Source organism: Ciconia boyciana, chromosome 1 (genome assembly GCF_034638445.1).
Source record: "Ciconia boyciana chromosome 1, ASM3463844v1, whole genome shotgun sequence".
NCBI classification, from domain to species: Eukaryota; Metazoa; Chordata; class Aves; order Ciconiiformes; family Ciconiidae; genus Ciconia; species Ciconia boyciana.
In genome coordinates, this window is record NC_132934.1 from 158,821,629 (window position 1) to 158,838,805 (window position 17,177).

Genomic DNA, 17,177 nt, shown 5'->3' on the forward strand with positions numbered 1-17,177 from the left:
GCAAGACTAAAACAAAGTGACTGTAAAACTAAAGTCCACAACACACTTATTTAGGAATACCAGCAGGCTCGTATCAGAGAGGCAACTCCCTGTTCCTCCATGCAACTATCATTATTAGGCAAAACTTAAGAGATATTTATATAACTCGTTTAAGCCTGAAATACCCTAAAGAACACAGCTCAAGCATTGTAAAGAGATGCAAGCCCTGCGCCCAAATCTAGCTTGCAAAAATAAAGTCTGAAAATAGTTCATTTTGAAAACACCTACATTTTCAAAACCTATGGGTTCTGTTCAGTCATCAGCCTGCAGAATTTGGCAAGTTAAATATTAGAGGTTAAGTCACAGAGGCTGCACAGGCTTATGAACAAAGAGATCCTACTTCCAGGACTACTTTGCTAAGCAGGGGTTGCAATTCTGATCCTTTGTTTACCTGCTTTCCTGAAAATCTTCACTAAATGTAGGGTCACCATTCCCAAGACAAAGGAAAAGCAAACAACAAAATAGAAAACAAATTTTATTGAATGAACAAAAGTCTAAAAGTCTCCCATTTTTGGTTAACAAAAGCAGCAACCTACAAAACCCCTGCATTCCATGACAAATCTGTTTATGTCAAAAAAATAATCCTTGAGCAGGTATGAACATTTGTACGCAGAAGTTACAACCATTGAGATGTGTTTGAGCAAACAACTGGATACATTTCAAATTAGAAAAAAAAAATTAAAAAAAGACTGCACATGGACACCTGAAAAAGCTTGAATTGTTTGCTGGCCGAGAGGTATATAAGATCATCAGGGCTGCCAGCAGTTTTCAGCACTTGCATCCCTTTCACGCAAAATTAAAAGAGCAGCAGAAAAGTGACAGAGGTTTTAAGACTGAATAAGGAAAAGAACTGCCAACAGAACGCAGTGTTCAGCTGGCTTATTTGGCTAATTGTAAATGCAGCTTTTTAATACTGAAGTTCACAAGCTCGAGTTAAGCGAGTCCGTGCTCTCAAGAGGCTCCAGGATAAGAATTCAGACACAGTATCCACAGAGCAAAAGCAATAAAGACGGTCCGTCCTCGAACTTTCCCTGCCACAGGCAATTCCTCTCGGTCTAAAACAGGCATCCAGCTAAGGGAAAAGTAACTGAGACCTACTTGACAAAATATGATTATCTGACTGACAGAAGTCTACTGGGAACTAAATGGGAAATGTACATTCACTTTGTAAATCTGACAGGGTTTTCTAACCTGTGTGATTTTTTTATTTTCACTGGATATGGGCAGCCTTAATAAAATGGAGTGTTAAAAAGGAAGGCAATGTTTACTTTTATCCTTACACCATTTGCAGAATAACCCTTTTTATAAAGTCATATAATAAGTTTTCATGCTTTTGAATACTAAGTATTTTCAATTAAGTCTGTTTATTACATTGACTAATTTAAATCTGATCTTTTGTTTTCACAGATCAGGACATAGTACAATTATTTCAAAAGAAATGATTTGATTTTGCTGTCATATTTACTTTTGATTGAAAAGTACAATAATCTGTGCTTATCTGTCACTTTATACATCAGATCTCATCCATTGCAACTGTATCATCAGATTTGTTTAATAATTATGAAGCTGTATCATATACCATAATTTCTATTCATATGTATTCTAGGACTAAAGAACCCTAATATGTCTTGATTAAAACTAACTTTAATATATCAACTCTATTATCTAAAGTTAATTTTAATCATTTCCATCATAATCATTATAACTCTGATACCCACTGTTCCTCCTCTCACGAAGATTAGATTTTTTCCACGTAGATTCTTGATGAAAGCCAGCACTGAAAGATCGACCCAGTCGTCCGTGTTGTTTCTTAGAGATATTGTCTTCACTCTCAGATTTGGAAATTCCTTGTGTTTGGGATTGTTTATCCTGTCTAACATTTCCAAATGGAAAATTCCAAGGACCAAATCTTTGCCAGTTAAGTCTCTGAAAGGCAATGATGCAATGAAGATTTCCTCCAACCTAATCAAAGTAGAAAGGTTCTTTGTTAAATGCACACAGGCGCATTTGTAACATACATAGATATTTGAAATGAACACCTTGGCAGGTAACAGAATTCTTTAAAAAAGAAAACAAAAACCCGCAACAACACACAAACAAAACCCCCACATGCAAAACCATATCCAGCAACAAACAACTCAGTTAAATCAATTCTGATTGTTTCCCAGATCCAATTACTGCCTTCTTTCTCATCTTTTTAAGTTACCCTTTTTAACTTCCATGGGCTAGTGTAACTTATCTTCTGCTGGTCTTTTTACTCTCCAGACATTTTCACACAAATTATCTCTTCTGGTCCCTTCTCATCTTGCTGACACTGTCTTCCATAGGGTCTCCACATCTGAAATCATCTCTTCAGCCTACTATTTCTCATAGACTTTCAATCTGCAAATCAAAAATACATCCCCCACCCACGAGATATAGCCCTACCCATAGGAAAGAAAGCTCTATGTATTGACAAGAAGTCCGCACAAGAGAGACACAGGCATTCTTTTGTGTTTAATCCTACTCGACTGTACTTTCTTTCCTGCTTACATGTAGCTAGAAGGCCATGCATGAAAAGGATCCACCTGTAATTTTTCTGTAGAGTATTTCTCTACTTGCTGCAGCTACATTTTAAGCCAACAAGGTTAGATATTGTGACCAAATATATTGTATACGCAGATATCCTGGTTCAACCTAGCATATGCCAGGCTACTGCTGTATTGTATCTCGTCCTGCAAGTAAATATAAATTACTCTGGTATGTAAGTACCCACATTTGACTTTTGTCTTCAGCAACACTTCATAACAAATTTCTTTTAGTGAAGTTATCTTACACTGCTGAAGTATGAGTAAGTTTGCCAAAAATCTACCATGCGTTTCCTCCCATCTTAGTAAATTTACCTTACCTTTTTTGTTTTTCGATGCTGCAATCCTCTCTCTAGGTGTCGGATATCTAGATATTCTGGATTTTGGGTGTTTAGGTCAGTGACGATATCTGCCCACCTACAGAGTAAGATTATTACTACTCAGCTGACATTTATGAAACCTCAGCACCACTAAGACTCATGTACACACACATGCAAATACAGATCTGCAGCTTTAAATAGTCTTACCAGTGATTTAAAGATAAATGAACGTGTAAAGATATAAAAGCCTCAGTATTAGAGACATCAAGCTAGATATAAAAGTATCACTTTTAATCAAAGCATTCAGTGGTTATTCCTGCTCTTGGGAAGCACCTTCCAAAATAAGTAAGAGCACCATAAGTCATTAGCTGGGTTGCTTACCCTTACCAGTTCATCAGTTTGTGAAAGGAAGAAGCAAAGTGAGGTTTAGGCAAGGAGAAACATTAGCTTTTACTTTATTTAATCTTCTCTTACGCTTTTATATTATTTTGTTCAAACCCTTGGTTTTTTCACCCACTAAATCTGTTTTTACTAGACAGCTCTCACCATAACTCACTCCTCCATTTTAATTCCCATCCGTAATAAACTATCAATCCAGTCATTCCCCATTCACTCAGCTCTTCAGAGTTTCATAGCTCCTGCTAGCCCAACTGAAACAAATATCCCCATATTCCAGACCTCTTTAAGCCTACACATCGCCTTTTCAGTTCTGTCAATGCCTAATTACCTGCTTCTCTCTCACATCACCCTCCAAGTTCAGAGAATTCATTTCTACCCCAACCTTTGCCTCCTACCTTAAGCACAGAACTTTCTGCTGGCTCTCATTGGGACTGTAGCAGGAGGAAGAATGTCTCCGCAATCAAAAATAATATTACAAAGGTTTGTATTCCATATTCAGAAACCTTTTCCTGTGCCATTTGTAGCTTATATGCCACAGGACAAAATTCTGTCAGTGGGATGGATAGTATGCCATTTCTCAGCACAGCAACCACATGCATAATGTGATTTTTATTTTGTTGCACTTAATCTCATTAGTCCAAAATATCCAGCTATTTACAGTTATTGACATAGTCGCATCACTGACAAAACAAAACAAAAAAGACATCTGGGGTTTAGCTACTGGGATAGATCTGACTGGCTATGAAACCATCAGATAAGCACTTTCAAACAATTTTTCAAAATAATTAGAGAATAAAGAAGAGGAAACAGAAGAAGTTGTATGGCTTTTTTTCCTCCACAGCTCTCTTCCTAATGTATCAAGAAAAACCACTCCATAATTAACTGGGGGGGGGGGGGGGGGAAGTGGCAGAGAAGCTATTTGCTAAAACGTACATTTTGGCCATGGAATTGGTTTCTTGAGAAATACTATTCTTTTGCACTGTTCCCTCATTTCAGAAATTAGTATTAGGCATTATGAACTAGCATGTCAAGTAAAGCTGAGAAAGCTGTTCTATTAATTTGTCATGACAAATATAACTAATTAATGAAATTTCTACATAGTGCCCTCTAGCTCTCCTAGTCTGTATGTCTAGTTTAGACACCAACTTCATATGAGCCAGACCTCATCATAAATGTATTGTTTTAATCCATAGATAAGCTAATAACATAACAGAGTACAGGCTGTACCCGCGCCTGAGCTAGATCTTGGTAGCAGCATAATATCCTGTGCACACCCCAGACACAGCCTGTGTACGTCCCCAACTGCAGCAGGAACTCCTCCCAGGTTCGTACAGCCTGTACATCACAATTGGCATGATGGCAGGCAGCTGAGGTGTCTTTCCTTCCTGACTAATGTGAGCTGTGTCACGCTCAAACAAGAGAAACAGGCTTTGGCTTTCAGCAGCCCGCACATGTCCTGCCACATGATATAAAACTGCAGAGCCGGTCTTGAAGTTTCAAAACGTGAAATTTCTCACTAAAGCACCTGTTTCTGTTAGAACTATAGTATATTCATTCAAAAAAACCTATAAAGTCGCTTGATGACCCTTAGTAGAGAAATACAATTTGTTTTGAAATAAAATATATTGTTTTAAATTCTCACCAACTAAATTACCTTTTACAGTGTATTGTTGGATGTTTTCTGCTTGGCTCTCCAATTAAGATCCAATATTCTACTTCTTGCTGCAAGACACGACCTCTGTTCAATAGAAGATACAACCCCAGTAAGATTTATTGTGCATACTAAAAAGAAAGAGAGAGATTAACATTCTATTGTTCTTTTTAGGATTTTCTAACATTTAAAATTGTTTCCTCAGCCAAACTAAAAATCAGCTCCTGCACTACAAATAGTGTTTGCAAATGCATACAGGGAAACTTTTTGTTTCACAAGGCCTGGAAGCAAGACAGAAGCTATTGCTTATTATTTGGGGAAAATAAAGATCTTCCTAAAAAAATAGTGTTACACAGATGAAAGGCATCCTAGTGTAAAATCCAAATATAAATATATATGTAACAATGGAAATAATAGTTGTGGAAAGCCAGGTGTAACAAAGTACAAATGAAGGTGTAACAAACGTCTTCTTCCCTATCTGTGATGTCTAAAAGTCATGAAAGAGTCCCTTACACTATTTTTAAACTACACCCCAGCTGACAGTTGTTACTAAAAGCTGTAGGGTAACCTGTATGAAAACAACTGGTAACTTCAATCCCTTCCTCCTAAGCATCCAATACCACATATTAAAAAACAAAACCCTCAACCAATACTCATTCAAGTTTGTGAGCAACTTCCAAGAAACTCAAAGCCTGCAACTTTGTTAGGGAAAATTTGTGACTGACGTCAGGGCAGACTGCTGAGATACAGAGGATTGTTCTGTGACTTCCTGTGTATAATTATCCTGTGAAAATCTACTTCAGTTTCAACGGTAACAAAAACTGAGATTCTTCTGCCTAGGGAATTAGACAGCATATGGCCTTACTGCTTGCAATAATTTGTTTACTTATAATTCCCTGTAAAATAACAATGTATGCCATCGTAGTACAGATGGGAAACTAAGACACAGGATAGATTAATTGACTTACCTAAAGTCACACTGGAAGTCTGTGGTTGAACTGGGAACTGAACCCAGGTCTCCCGAGTCCAAATCCAGCAACCTAAGATCATACAGGAAGTCTGTGGGTGACCTAAGAACTGTCTCCTAAGCTCAGCCTAGCAACCTATCTACCCATTTCTTTTGGAACTTAAACATTTCTTAGCTTGATTTTTAAAGAAAAGCTTTCCTTTGTTAACTAGAATGCAAAACCAGGTAAACAAGAACTGCTGCAGAATCTATTGATAGTGCTTCTGGAACCTAAACATAATTCTTCCCAGTAAGATATTAGAAGATATGAAGAGAACAGGATGCTCTTCTGATCTGACCTGCAGCCTAAAATAAGGCTGTAAAAGCTCCTTGAACTCATTACTTCACATTACACTGTTAGAACAGATCTGTTTTTAGGAAGAAAATCTAGTATTGACTTAAAAATAACATCACTAGTGACTGAGAATCCATTTCAACCATGAGCAAAGTATTGAAATTTTTGCACTCAGTCATTACTAAACAATACAAATTCAAACTAGATGAGGCATGTTAAGTTTCCACACACTGGATCATATTATTTCTCAAACTGCATTTTCAATCTAGTAAGCAATTTTTTTTAACTTTGCTCTTCCAATGCAGATTCTTAGTAACTGATCAAGTAAGCAAGCCATTAACCTTCTGGTAACTTTAAGCACACCAATGTGTTGGACTTCTCTTTGGGACATGTTTTCCAAACTCTTCTCACTCACATGACATGTCAGTGAATGTAGTCTTAATAAAAATCTTCCGTATTCTTTTGTTCATATACTAAAAGCTTTCATTAACCCCATGGTCACAGTCTCACACTGGGAACAAATTAGATTCACATGATTACGCTTTATTACCTCCACACAATTACCATTTTGATCTCTAAAAGTAGAGCTAGCATTCTCCATTCCTTGATGTGACTCTACATCTTCAACACAGCCAAAGGTAGACTGCTTGTTAAGCAAAGTGCAAGACTGAGACTCACCTGACACCAGTGACCTACTCTTTTCATTGTTTAGCACTCCCCACTATCACTATCTGCTAATTTTGTCAGGGATTGTCTTCTTATGCTTATGTTATTTAGGGAGAAAAACAGTATCAACTTGCAGTAAATTTTTCTGTACATTTCCTCCACTAAAATAAGCATAAACAGTATCTTACCTATACGCTTTACTAGCTTTTACTGGGGTTGCTTCAAATCCAATTGGGCAAAAATAATGGTTTTGGCAATGGTAGATGTAGGCCATTGATTCATCTTTCAGTCCACGCGTTAGCTTTGCAAGGGCCCCTGCAGCTACAAAGAAAGATCAGGTTACAGACCAGAGTGCTTTGGATCCTGCATAACATATTCAAGCAAGAAAGACCTATTTGATAACATAAAATGGTTACACTGCTTTTTAAGTTACAGGACATGACCTGACAGGCATGCACAAAATACAGTTTTGATTTCAAACTTCTCAGTATTTAATTTCCTGCCTGGTACAAAAAAAAACCAACAACATCTGCCACACAGTCTGTACTAAGGAAATGCAATATAAAGTATGCATTGTATTTAGATCAAAGTCATATTAAAAATTACTTGTTCTGCAAAAAGAACCAAAAGTATTTCTTAACCTAGGAAATACACACTGCAGCACAATGCACTCCCACTGCCCCAATTCAGATATAGTGCATATCAATGATACTGCTGAAACCCCTGAAAGCTTTCAAACGTTTTGGTATCATGAGCTTCTTGGAGCTTCCTGGTCTCAGGAACACCTCCCACACTTGGGCGTACAATATTTTGTAACGTGACTGCAGTGCTCAGTTTCAGGAAAAGACTACAAAAGGCACTGAAACATGAAAGAATTCTCAAATGGGATACCATGAACAAAAAGGGGATTTCCACTTTAATAACCTCCCCCAAAACTTCTCAGCATGGTTTTATCCTTTTAAAGAACCTTCCAGTTAGCAGATAATTACCCAGACTATATTAAAGGCTATAAACTGTACATGAAAGTATAATTTTTCTTTACGTAGCACACTTAAAAGTAAACATAAAAACACAGCTTCGTAAGCTAATTGAGAGTAATCACCTAACTTTGGAGACAGATGTTAGCTAAAGTCAGGCAGAATGGATGAGTTCACTAACTTTAAGACTGCATTTTTAAAAGTACAAAACATTTATTAAAAACATTAATACTTTTGTGCTGTACATTCTAAGTTTTTATACAACACAGATTTCTAAAATGCTGAAATAAAAACGTGCTGCTCCCCCAGGGTCTTACAGCAAACACGTCTCCCAGGTCACCAACACAGAACTGGAATTGCAGTGTCCTCCTGGATACCTTAGAATTCCAGTTCTGTGATAGCAGAATATATTTTATATAAATAAAAGTACAAATGAAAGTTTTAGCAAAATAAGAGAAAAAGTAAAACCATAAAAATCAGGTGGCTTAGAACTATTTGATAGCTTATCTCAAACTGAAAGTACTACTTACAGAATTTGTCCTGTCAAATGCTACACATTGCAGGATTTTTCAGTTTACATACTGTAAGATGAATGCTTTAGGATTAGCTACGTACCAGTTTCTCCAGCTGTCTTGTTCTTCCCATGAGGTTTATACAGAACATATGAGCATCCCTTGATATGGAAGTGATCATTTATTTGCCTAAACCATCTGAAACAATAAGCTTAAAGATTGTAGTAACTCAAGAGTTATTAAATGCAATTGTCTTTCCTCCCGCTTGACAGTTTAGAAAAAAGTCTCGGTGTGCTACTAAGTACCTACCACATTAGTATATAGATTATGGATGACCATGGTACCCCAATACAAACAAAAATTAACATATCCTAGAGAGATAAATAAATACTCAAAGCCTTTTCCTCCATCTTGCTTTTTCAGACCCGACATAGAACCATAATAACCAAAGGGCTGGATTTGAAACTTTGGTCCTATTGTGTTCAATCCAGTCACCTCTAACTTTCAGTTACTCAGCCTTTAGAAAGACATTTAAATTCTGAAATGCCAAGCTTCAACCATGATTTGTAAGCTGCATAAAGGGAATCTTCTAAGACATCAGAAGGAAGAACACTTCAAGTGAGACTTTCTGCGTATCATGTTGGGGTTCTATCACATAAGCTTCACAGTGCCCAAGTGTTACAGGAGTCCCATACTGCAACTCCTCACAGCAGCAGTAAGTGAGGATAGGTCTGCCAAGAAGATTTTTTTTCTCAGATATTTACTTTTCTGCATTAGAAGACTGAAATTCACATCTCTGAAGATAATATCTCAATCATGAAGCCATGTTGGGTGATAGGTTTGGCACTCAGCCCTCCTGTTTCCCAGTCTGCCAAGTACTTAAAAATTATTTGACCAGGCAGAAAAAAAACCCAAACTAATAAGGGTAACTTTCTGTAGTGCTTAGGGCACTCACAGGGGAAAAGGTAGAAGAATTCCAAGTTTAACTTTTGGCTGTACAGACTGTTGACATAAAGAGACAAAACATTTTATCAGCATGGTCTATAAAGGTTGCTATACCCTGACAATACTCCTAAAGAGATACAAAATCTGGATCCAAGTCTCCTAAGGCAGAGAAGGTAGTTTTCATGACACTCTTCAATGATCTAGCCAGTATGCCACTATTAAAGAACAGACTGCTGCCACGTTTTCAAATCCTGCACCCACATTCTGTGCCAAATATTATATATTGCCTTCAAAAAATACTAACTAGATCAAATGCAACTCATGAAACAGGCAAGAACACTGCAAAATTTTTAAATCTCACAGAAGGGTAACACACCAAAGCCCTGTCAAGATGTTCAACACTCAAGTACAATATGCTCCTGGCCCTGTTTAATCCTAAAATTCCTTATGAGTTTAAGAAAACAAAACAAAACAAAAGGACAAATATTTTAGACCCAACTCATCAAGATCAGGAAACAGCAGAGCAGAAGTGAAACAGAATTTGAAAGTCCAAGTCTTCTGTGACTCCAGCCCCATCTTTTCTTTCTTTTTTTTCCCCCCCTCCTCCTCCTGAACAGCTCCATTGCAGCAAAGGTGCAGCACTCACTATCTCATTTTCAATTCTTAAATTAATTTTTACATAAAGCTACTAGTATATCAATTGCCTTTTCAGGCTGTTTCAGTGACATTAACAAGCATGTAACATGCATTTTCAAAAACAGGAAAGTGAGGGTAAAGAAAAAATTTCCTAACCAGGAGACTGGATTCATTAGAGTATTATACAACCATTAAACAAACTGAACCAAAAATCAAGTAGAATTTCATTTTCACCTGATCTGTGTAGCAACATCGCACTATACAAAATGATGAGTGCAAAAAACTCTTTGAAAGGCTTCTTTGGGCACTGTCAGAGTACCCAGGTATGCTTCATTATTCTAAAACTTAAAGAGGACTAACTTGTGTCAGCCACTTTTTTTTTTTTTTAAATAAATGAACTACTACTGTATTTTTAAAGGTTCTATCTCTTAGTTTTATGTTATTTTTTTATACATTAACAACTTAGCCACATCAAAAGAACCAGACATACCTCATTAAAGTTGTATTTCCAGTGAAGGGACCAAACCTAATCTCTTCAAATGGGGGCTGAAAGCCCAGTATATGCAAAGCTTCTTCTTGAGTAATAGGTGGTAAACTGGGAGGAAAAAAAAAAAATTGTTTAATAAAGTAATGATCAATATGTTTTAGACTCTCTAGAGGCAAAGCGGTCTATGTGTGACTTACCTTCCAGCTCCCAGTGTACTATATAAGAAATTCCAGCAAGACACTAAGGATGAAATTCCACAGGAAGTCTTGTATTGAGGTCGGCTAACACAATACCTAAAACAAATAAAAACCCAAACACATTAGTAAGCATTCTTGATTTAGTTACAGGAGCAACCAAAACTACTTTTCTGTGTGCCATGCCATTGAAGTGCCATGTTATATTAAATGTTTTTACTTTGCCTGTGAGAAAAAAAAGGGAGTGCATTATTTAAAGAAAAAATAAATTGAGCAAATATGTTAACCAATTTCTTTAAGTTTTTAGTCAGATACTACTAGCCTATTTCATACAAATCAGTCAAATTTTTAACAGCCCCACGGGAGTTCTGTACAAATGATCCTGTAGGAAAAAAAGGTTCTGTACTAATATAACGCACAGTTTGATCCAGTCTCTTCTAACACGTGAACTTGTAGTAAGCTGCATCTCTACCAATTTACTAATGAGTGTCATTCCAGGTCACAGATTCCCTAGACTAACTCTAACTTTCTGATGTCATAGATAGACTGTAAGAACCATACAGATTCATTAAACTAAGTGAACTTAGTGAGCCATGTTCATATGATACAGGTTGTATAGAACTTACAGATTCTGATCAAGTATTTCCCAGTCAAAAGAAAAATCAGGAGTAAGACATATCAGTACTATGTTTAAGGTTACTTTTTGCCTGACCATGCTAATGAACTTGCATATTTTTTTTTTAGCAATGAATCCCCACATAATTTTTTTCCTTATTGAAAGAAATGTTTAGAAAGAAAAATGTTTTTAGAATTTCAACAGATGGGAGGGATCTCATGCTTCTTGTAGAAAGTATGAGATTTAGTTTATGTATGCTTAACATATCCCCTTTTCTAACAAAAAAAAGTATGAAGACATAATTAGAAGGTTTGAAATCAGATAACCAGCAACAGCATTTACCAACAAACTGTATGGGGATAATCTTAAATACAATTCATAAATACTACCATCTCCGGAGGTCCAACACTTTCCTCTCCTTCACATCTTCAAGAGCAGAACGCTGAGGACACTCCCTGTATTGTTTGCTTTTTTTGTCTAGGGATTTTTTCTTTGTCGCTTGTTTCTTCATGTTGCCTGCCAAACAGATTTGGGAAACAAATGAACGTCTAGTTTACCTTTTATACCTTTCTTCTTAAATATTTTTAGTTACAGCATGCACCTCAGAGACACTGGTTGTGTCAGTAAATGCAAACTGGGACTAAACATTAATTGAAGGAAATAGCTCAAATGCATAATCAAGACTATCAACAGGTTTGTAAAGCTGCCATTAGCTCCGTAAACATCATCGTGTTTTTCTGAATAGAATTAATGATGACCTGCCCAACTGTTTAGAGAGAGCAGTTAATCTGATTATTCTAATGCATTAAATCAGCCATCCCAGAAACAGACTCTCAGACCAACACGGACTTCCCATCTCCTAACATTAAATGCACGGGGAAAGATAATGAAACGCTTGTTTTTCACAGCCAAGCTCTGTAACCAGCTACACTTTCTGATGAAAACTTACTTGCAAATCCAGTGAGAATAACATACCCTCAAGGTCTTTTCCTCTTTATAAGCCACTGAGACAGTGGAAAATGAAAAGAGTTGGGCCACATGCTAGAGCAGGAATATTTCTGTCCTGTTTTGAAGCCATCATAACCAAATGAAATATACCACATATATTTTAGCAAAATTTACCATCCTGTAAGATATTATCATTTGTTTCTTATTTTTAAAAAGACTACATGTACACATGAAAAGGCAATGACAATTTGCTACCCATATTTTTGCTAAACCGGTTCCACACTAATAGACAAAACAGCAACCTTACTAGCTAGCCAACCCATCAAGGAAAAAAAATCTACAGCCAGCTCTAGATAAGCAGAGGGATTACAGGACAAAGAAAACCAAGTGTGTGTACAAATGCCTGATTCACAGTTGCAATCCATGACGAGGCAGAGAAAGAACACAGGAGGCAGCAAAGAAGCCAGTTTTAAAGAAATGGGCTCCCTAACACTGTATACGTATAGCAAATCAAAATATTGACAAAAATCAACAAAAATTTTGTTACAGAAATCAACTGCTTTCCTAAATAACTGTAATGATTTCATTTACTTCTTGTCATAAATAAACCACATCTTTAATTTCAAAATACATCTCTGAATTACCTTGAAACATTTCTGCCGGTGACAAGCCTGCACTTAACAGGTAAAAGTAATCACTGCACAATGCACTAAAAGAAAAGAAAGAAAAAAACACCCCAAAAAAACAAGGAAAAAACCCACAAGTCACCAGAAACAATACCCCCAAAAAACCCTCACACAGTTAAGTAGAGGCCAGCCTTGTTTTAGAGCCACTTCCCCAGGCAGCTACACTTGACTTTCATTCCTCCTACATCACTCTCTCCTTTACCAATGAGCAAATTGTTTGAAATGACGCACAGGCTCTTCTATAGCACTTCCTCAAGAGGTACATGTGCTGGCCAGCCCCCTCCACAAACAAGTTGTAAACATGAAGCCTTTTCCTATCACATCAGATCTTCACCACCTCACCTGCTTTGTTCTTCAGATTTGTGGTCACGCCATTGAACTCCGATTTGTCGATTTCCCATGCCAGTGGAAGCTTTCCGAGATCGCCAGGCAAGCTTTCCAAGTTAGCATCTTCACTGTAGATTATCTCTGAAGCACCAGTTTGAATGCCAAGTAAGCTAGGTGTGTTATTTCCAACATTTAAGGCAGCACTGCCTGACAGGCAGGCACTAACTGAAGCACTTGGGCTTTTACAAATAGATGTTACTCTGTTTAAAAAAGCATAGTCTGAGCAGATGGTATAAAATTTCTCTCGTGTATGAGTCACAGGACATCCCCATGGGTAATGTCCATCTCCCCTAGACACCAAGGGCGCAGCAGAGGCGTCTGACATGCAGTATGGCTTCACAGGATCATGAAGAGAAGCTTCTGGGGATTCTTTCCCAGGTTTGTTTTCAGTGTTTCCATTATTTCCAGAACCATTCTCCTTTTCATCTTCTGAAATGTTAGGCATTGAACGATACTGAAAGAGTATTGTACAGCTAAGAATATTTTTTTCTTTATGTTTTAATTACAACAGAGTTTGCATCATTGCCTCCATTGCCTCTGCAAGGTATCAACGAGGTACCTGAAAGAAAATGAGAAGTTAGTACAGGTGACTCAATCAACATAAAATATACTTGTCTTTGAACTTGTACCCAATAAAAGCTGAAATACCCTTCAAGATATATCACAACATACACCGTGGCTTTTCCTAAGCATCTCTAGAATTCTACAAACAGCACTTTTTATTATTTGTGAGGTGCCAACAGCATACACCATAGTGATACCATAATGAAGACAACACAAGTAATTACACTTGTAAACCAGCACATGAATAAAATTTTTAAAAATGAAAAGCTTTCTACATTTATGTAGTTGTGCTTGATCACTTCTATTCCTTACAGTCACGATACCCCGCATATGTGGAATACAAAATAATTTATACAAATTAGTAAAAATTAGTAGAAACAGCAACTTCAGGTCACAATTCTGAAGAATCCTGCATACTTTTGCTGCAAGTGAAGTTCAAGCTTACAGAAAACTACCGTAACTATTACCTCTGTTGATTGTAAATTGACAACACTACCCTCAATCTGTTTCACTGCTTTCCTCGTATGGCTGTTAAGGGTTCCCTTTTATTTTTATGCGCCTCCTATTATTCTTCAGGATGTGAGAAAGAAAAGCATCAGGTTTTATTTACAGCAGCTAAGAATTACCAAACACAAATTTAGAAGGCGGGCTTGCTTTTAATGACCTTTTTTAAAACACGAATCGATAGCATGTGTTATCTGTCATCTCAGCAGTTTGCACGGCTGCGGTGCGAAGAGCCGTGCCGCAGATGGGAAACCCGGCACGCAGGAGGCAGGAGTTTCACTCCAGCGCAGCCCCCTGCGACCCCGCCGTCTGGTCACTGAACCGAACCAACGGTGCACGGGCCTCCCCTGCCAGAAGCGGGTCTCGCAACCCAACGCAGGCAGGGCTCTACTTGAAAGATTGCAAGACCAAAACACATGCACGTACTCCGCGGCTGCCTGCAATGGACGCAGCCAAGCGGCGCCCAGCCCCGATTCCGCCGAGCAGCCCCGGCAGCACCCGCTCTCCCCGGCGCCGTGGGGGCTCACCCACCGCGGACGCCCGCACGGCTCGCCACGGGGTGGGGGACGCCCGGCCTCAGCACCGGGAAGGGGCGGGAGGGCTGGGGCGCCGCCAATCGGGGCCTCGGCGCGGCTCTGCGGCCCCGCCCCCCGCGCTGCCGCCAGTCGGTTCCAGAGTGAACAGCCGCGGGTTGGGGGAAGAGGCCGCGGCTCGGCGGCAGCGGGGCCCGGGGCCCGCCGGGAGGGCGGGCCCGCTCCCTTCCTCAGCGCCTGCGAAGGCCGGCGGGGCGGGGGCAGAGGGGAAGGGCGGGTGCCCGGCGGCGCGGCCCGCGCTCCCGGCCCGTTACCTGCGCGGCGCCCGCCTGCGTCGCCTCCCCCGGCCGCGGCGGAGCGGGGACGCGAGCGCGCCGGAAACAGACACGGCGCGCGGGGGGGAGGGTGCCGCGCCGCGGGCTCACCTGCGCCCCCTCCGCCCCCCGCCTCCTCAGCGCCGCCGCCGGCCGGCACCAACTCCCGCAGCCGGCCGGGGGGAGGCGCGGGGCTGCCCGGCGGTGGCGGCGGCCGCGCTCCCCCTGCGGGCCCTCACGGCGTCTCAGAGGAACCGGCCGCGCGTCTCCCGGCTGGGCCGCGACTGCGCCGCGGCGCTGTGAGAGGCACCTCTTTGGCCGTGTCCCCCCCGTGTCCGCCCTCATGGTCTCGTCCGCTGCTGCCCCGCGGGCGGGCGGGGGAGGGGAGGGGAGGAGCAGCTCGGGGATGGCGACGGGGGGCGGCGGCGGCCCCCTCCGTGGGGAGTCGGCACCGGGCCGGCGGCGCCTGGCGGCGGGAGCAGCCGTGCGCACCCCGGCTGGCGGCTGCGCTCCTCCCTGGCCTGAGCGGGGCAGGGAAGAGCTCTCCTCACCTGCCCGCCGAGGTGAGGCTCCGGGTATCGCACGGGGATTCGGGAAAGGCAAGGCGTAAACGTTAGAGCGAGTGGGAGACGCTGCGTGGGGGAAAGGAGAGCAGCAAGACGCGTGGGTTTACCTGCTGGGCCCGTGCCTGCTCGGAGCGGGAAGCTCCAGGTGCATTTAAAAAAGTGAAGCAGCGTTGACTAATGGGTGCGTGGCTGCAGAAAATCCCGTACAAATGACCCAGCGCCGACGGTCCCTCAGAGCGCGGCAGCTGCTGAGTGAAGGCCGACCGCTGAAACTCCTGCCTCGGCAGGCTCGGGGTCACCGCCCCGGTCTCACCGCATCCCCTTCGAATGCGGGCGCTCCTGCTTAGCTGGGCCCTGTGGCACCTGCCTGTCCCAGCCGGGCCCGCCCGGCCGCGGTGCCTCCCTGCCCTCGGGCAGCGGGTTACGGCGCACGGGAGCTCCGCCGCACGGCCCCGCGCAGGCGCCCGGTGCGGGCTGGTGGCGGGGCCAGAGGCCGCTTTTCTGTGCCCGGTGCTCCGAGAGCAGCCGGGTGCCCGGGCGGCCGTCCCTGCTGCCCCGAGCTGCCGTTGGGTTAAAGCAGGCTAGGCTAGGCTCGGCTCACGGCAAGTCTTGCCTCAGTTTTGGTGTCGCGCTTCCAAAATGGCTACATCTTCTCCTTCAGGGCGGGGAAGGTGTAGGAGCGTAACAGGGAGCGTTGGGTTCCTCCTGGGGAGCAAGGGACAGGCATCTGGACCTTTTGTGTGCGCCAGGTTTGTCTTGGTTTTCCTGACCGTAGTAAGAATACCTGTAACAAAAATGCTTCCGGAAAACTATATAAAGGAACAGAAGATTGTTTCAGGTAACAGTGTCTGGAACTGATGACAATATTTCCCACCTCATCTTCACTACAGTCAGCATATTTTTAACGTGAACAAACACGGTGACACTGGAGACATGAGTGGAGCACTTCTGGTACTGCCACAATTATTTAAAATGTATTTATTTTTAAATATTCAGATTTGTAATATTAAATGATGGCTTTTATAACAAAGTAGTTACAAAATTTAAAATAAAAACCAAAACTGAGAAAGATCAAAAAGTTATATGGTGTCCTGCTGAGAGAAGATTCAATGCTAGTGAGTACAGCACGGTGCCCTCAGCCCACAGAGCCCCTACTCCCAGCAATAGTTTCTGAAAGGCGCTGCAAATAACAGAAGAATCAAATTTCTCCTCAAATGTTAAGAGTTATTTGATAGTTTTCAGTGGTTAGGCAGAGCAAAGGTGCAAAAGTCCTCTAACGCTTGTTGGCACAGCCAAGTTTGCAAACCCCCAAACACAAGTAAGACAAGACCAAGATCAGATTTAGAATTTGATGTGGCTTCATCC

At 41.2% G+C, this 17,177-nt stretch overlaps 1 protein-coding gene across 9 annotated transcripts; it reads right to left on the reverse strand.

Moving 5' to 3' along the window:
* Positions 1–509: 509 nt before the first annotated feature.
* On the reverse strand, positions 510–16,049 carry BIVM (basic, immunoglobulin-like variable motif containing). Of its 9 annotated transcripts, none has more exons than XM_072849907.1 (12): positions 15,920–16,049; positions 13,287–13,890; positions 12,903–12,929; positions 11,700–11,826; positions 10,698–10,793; positions 10,504–10,608; positions 8,536–8,630; positions 7,132–7,264; positions 5,945–6,016; positions 4,980–5,063; positions 2,927–3,023; positions 510–2,001 (listed from the first exon to the last, which is right to left on the reverse strand). In XM_072849907.1, the coding sequence occupies exons 2-12, from the start codon at positions 13,774–13,776 to the stop codon at positions 1,717–1,719; spliced, it is 1,611 nt and encodes a 536-aa protein (XP_072706008.1). In that variant the 5' UTR covers positions 13,777–13,890; positions 15,920–16,049; the 3' UTR covers positions 510–1,716. The 9 variants fall into 9 exon arrangements, with proteins under 9 accessions (XP_072706008.1, XP_072706006.1, XP_072706004.1 ...); XM_072849905.1 differs by lacking the exon at positions 15,920–16,049 and adding an exon at positions 15,358–15,536; XM_072849903.1 differs by lacking the exon at positions 15,920–16,049 and adding an exon at positions 15,247–15,536.
* Between the last annotated feature and the right edge of the window lie 1,128 nt (positions 16,050–17,177).

What these genes read in the sequence shown, in the direction of transcription:
- BIVM (XM_072849907.1), bottom strand. Translation starts at nt 13,776, where the DNA reads ATGCCTAACATTTCAGAAGATGAAAAGGAGAATGGTTCTGGAAATAAT. An exon ending in GGAAATACAACTTTAATGAG is followed by an intron (nt 8,631 to 10,503) that starts GTATGTCTGGTT and finishes TTATTGTTTCAG; the next exon opens with ATGGTTTAGGCAAATAAATG. An exon ending in AGCATCGAAAAACAAAAAAG is followed by an intron (nt 2,002 to 2,926) that starts GTAAGGTAAATT and finishes TACTTTGATTAG; the next exon opens with GTTGGAGGAAATCTTCATTG.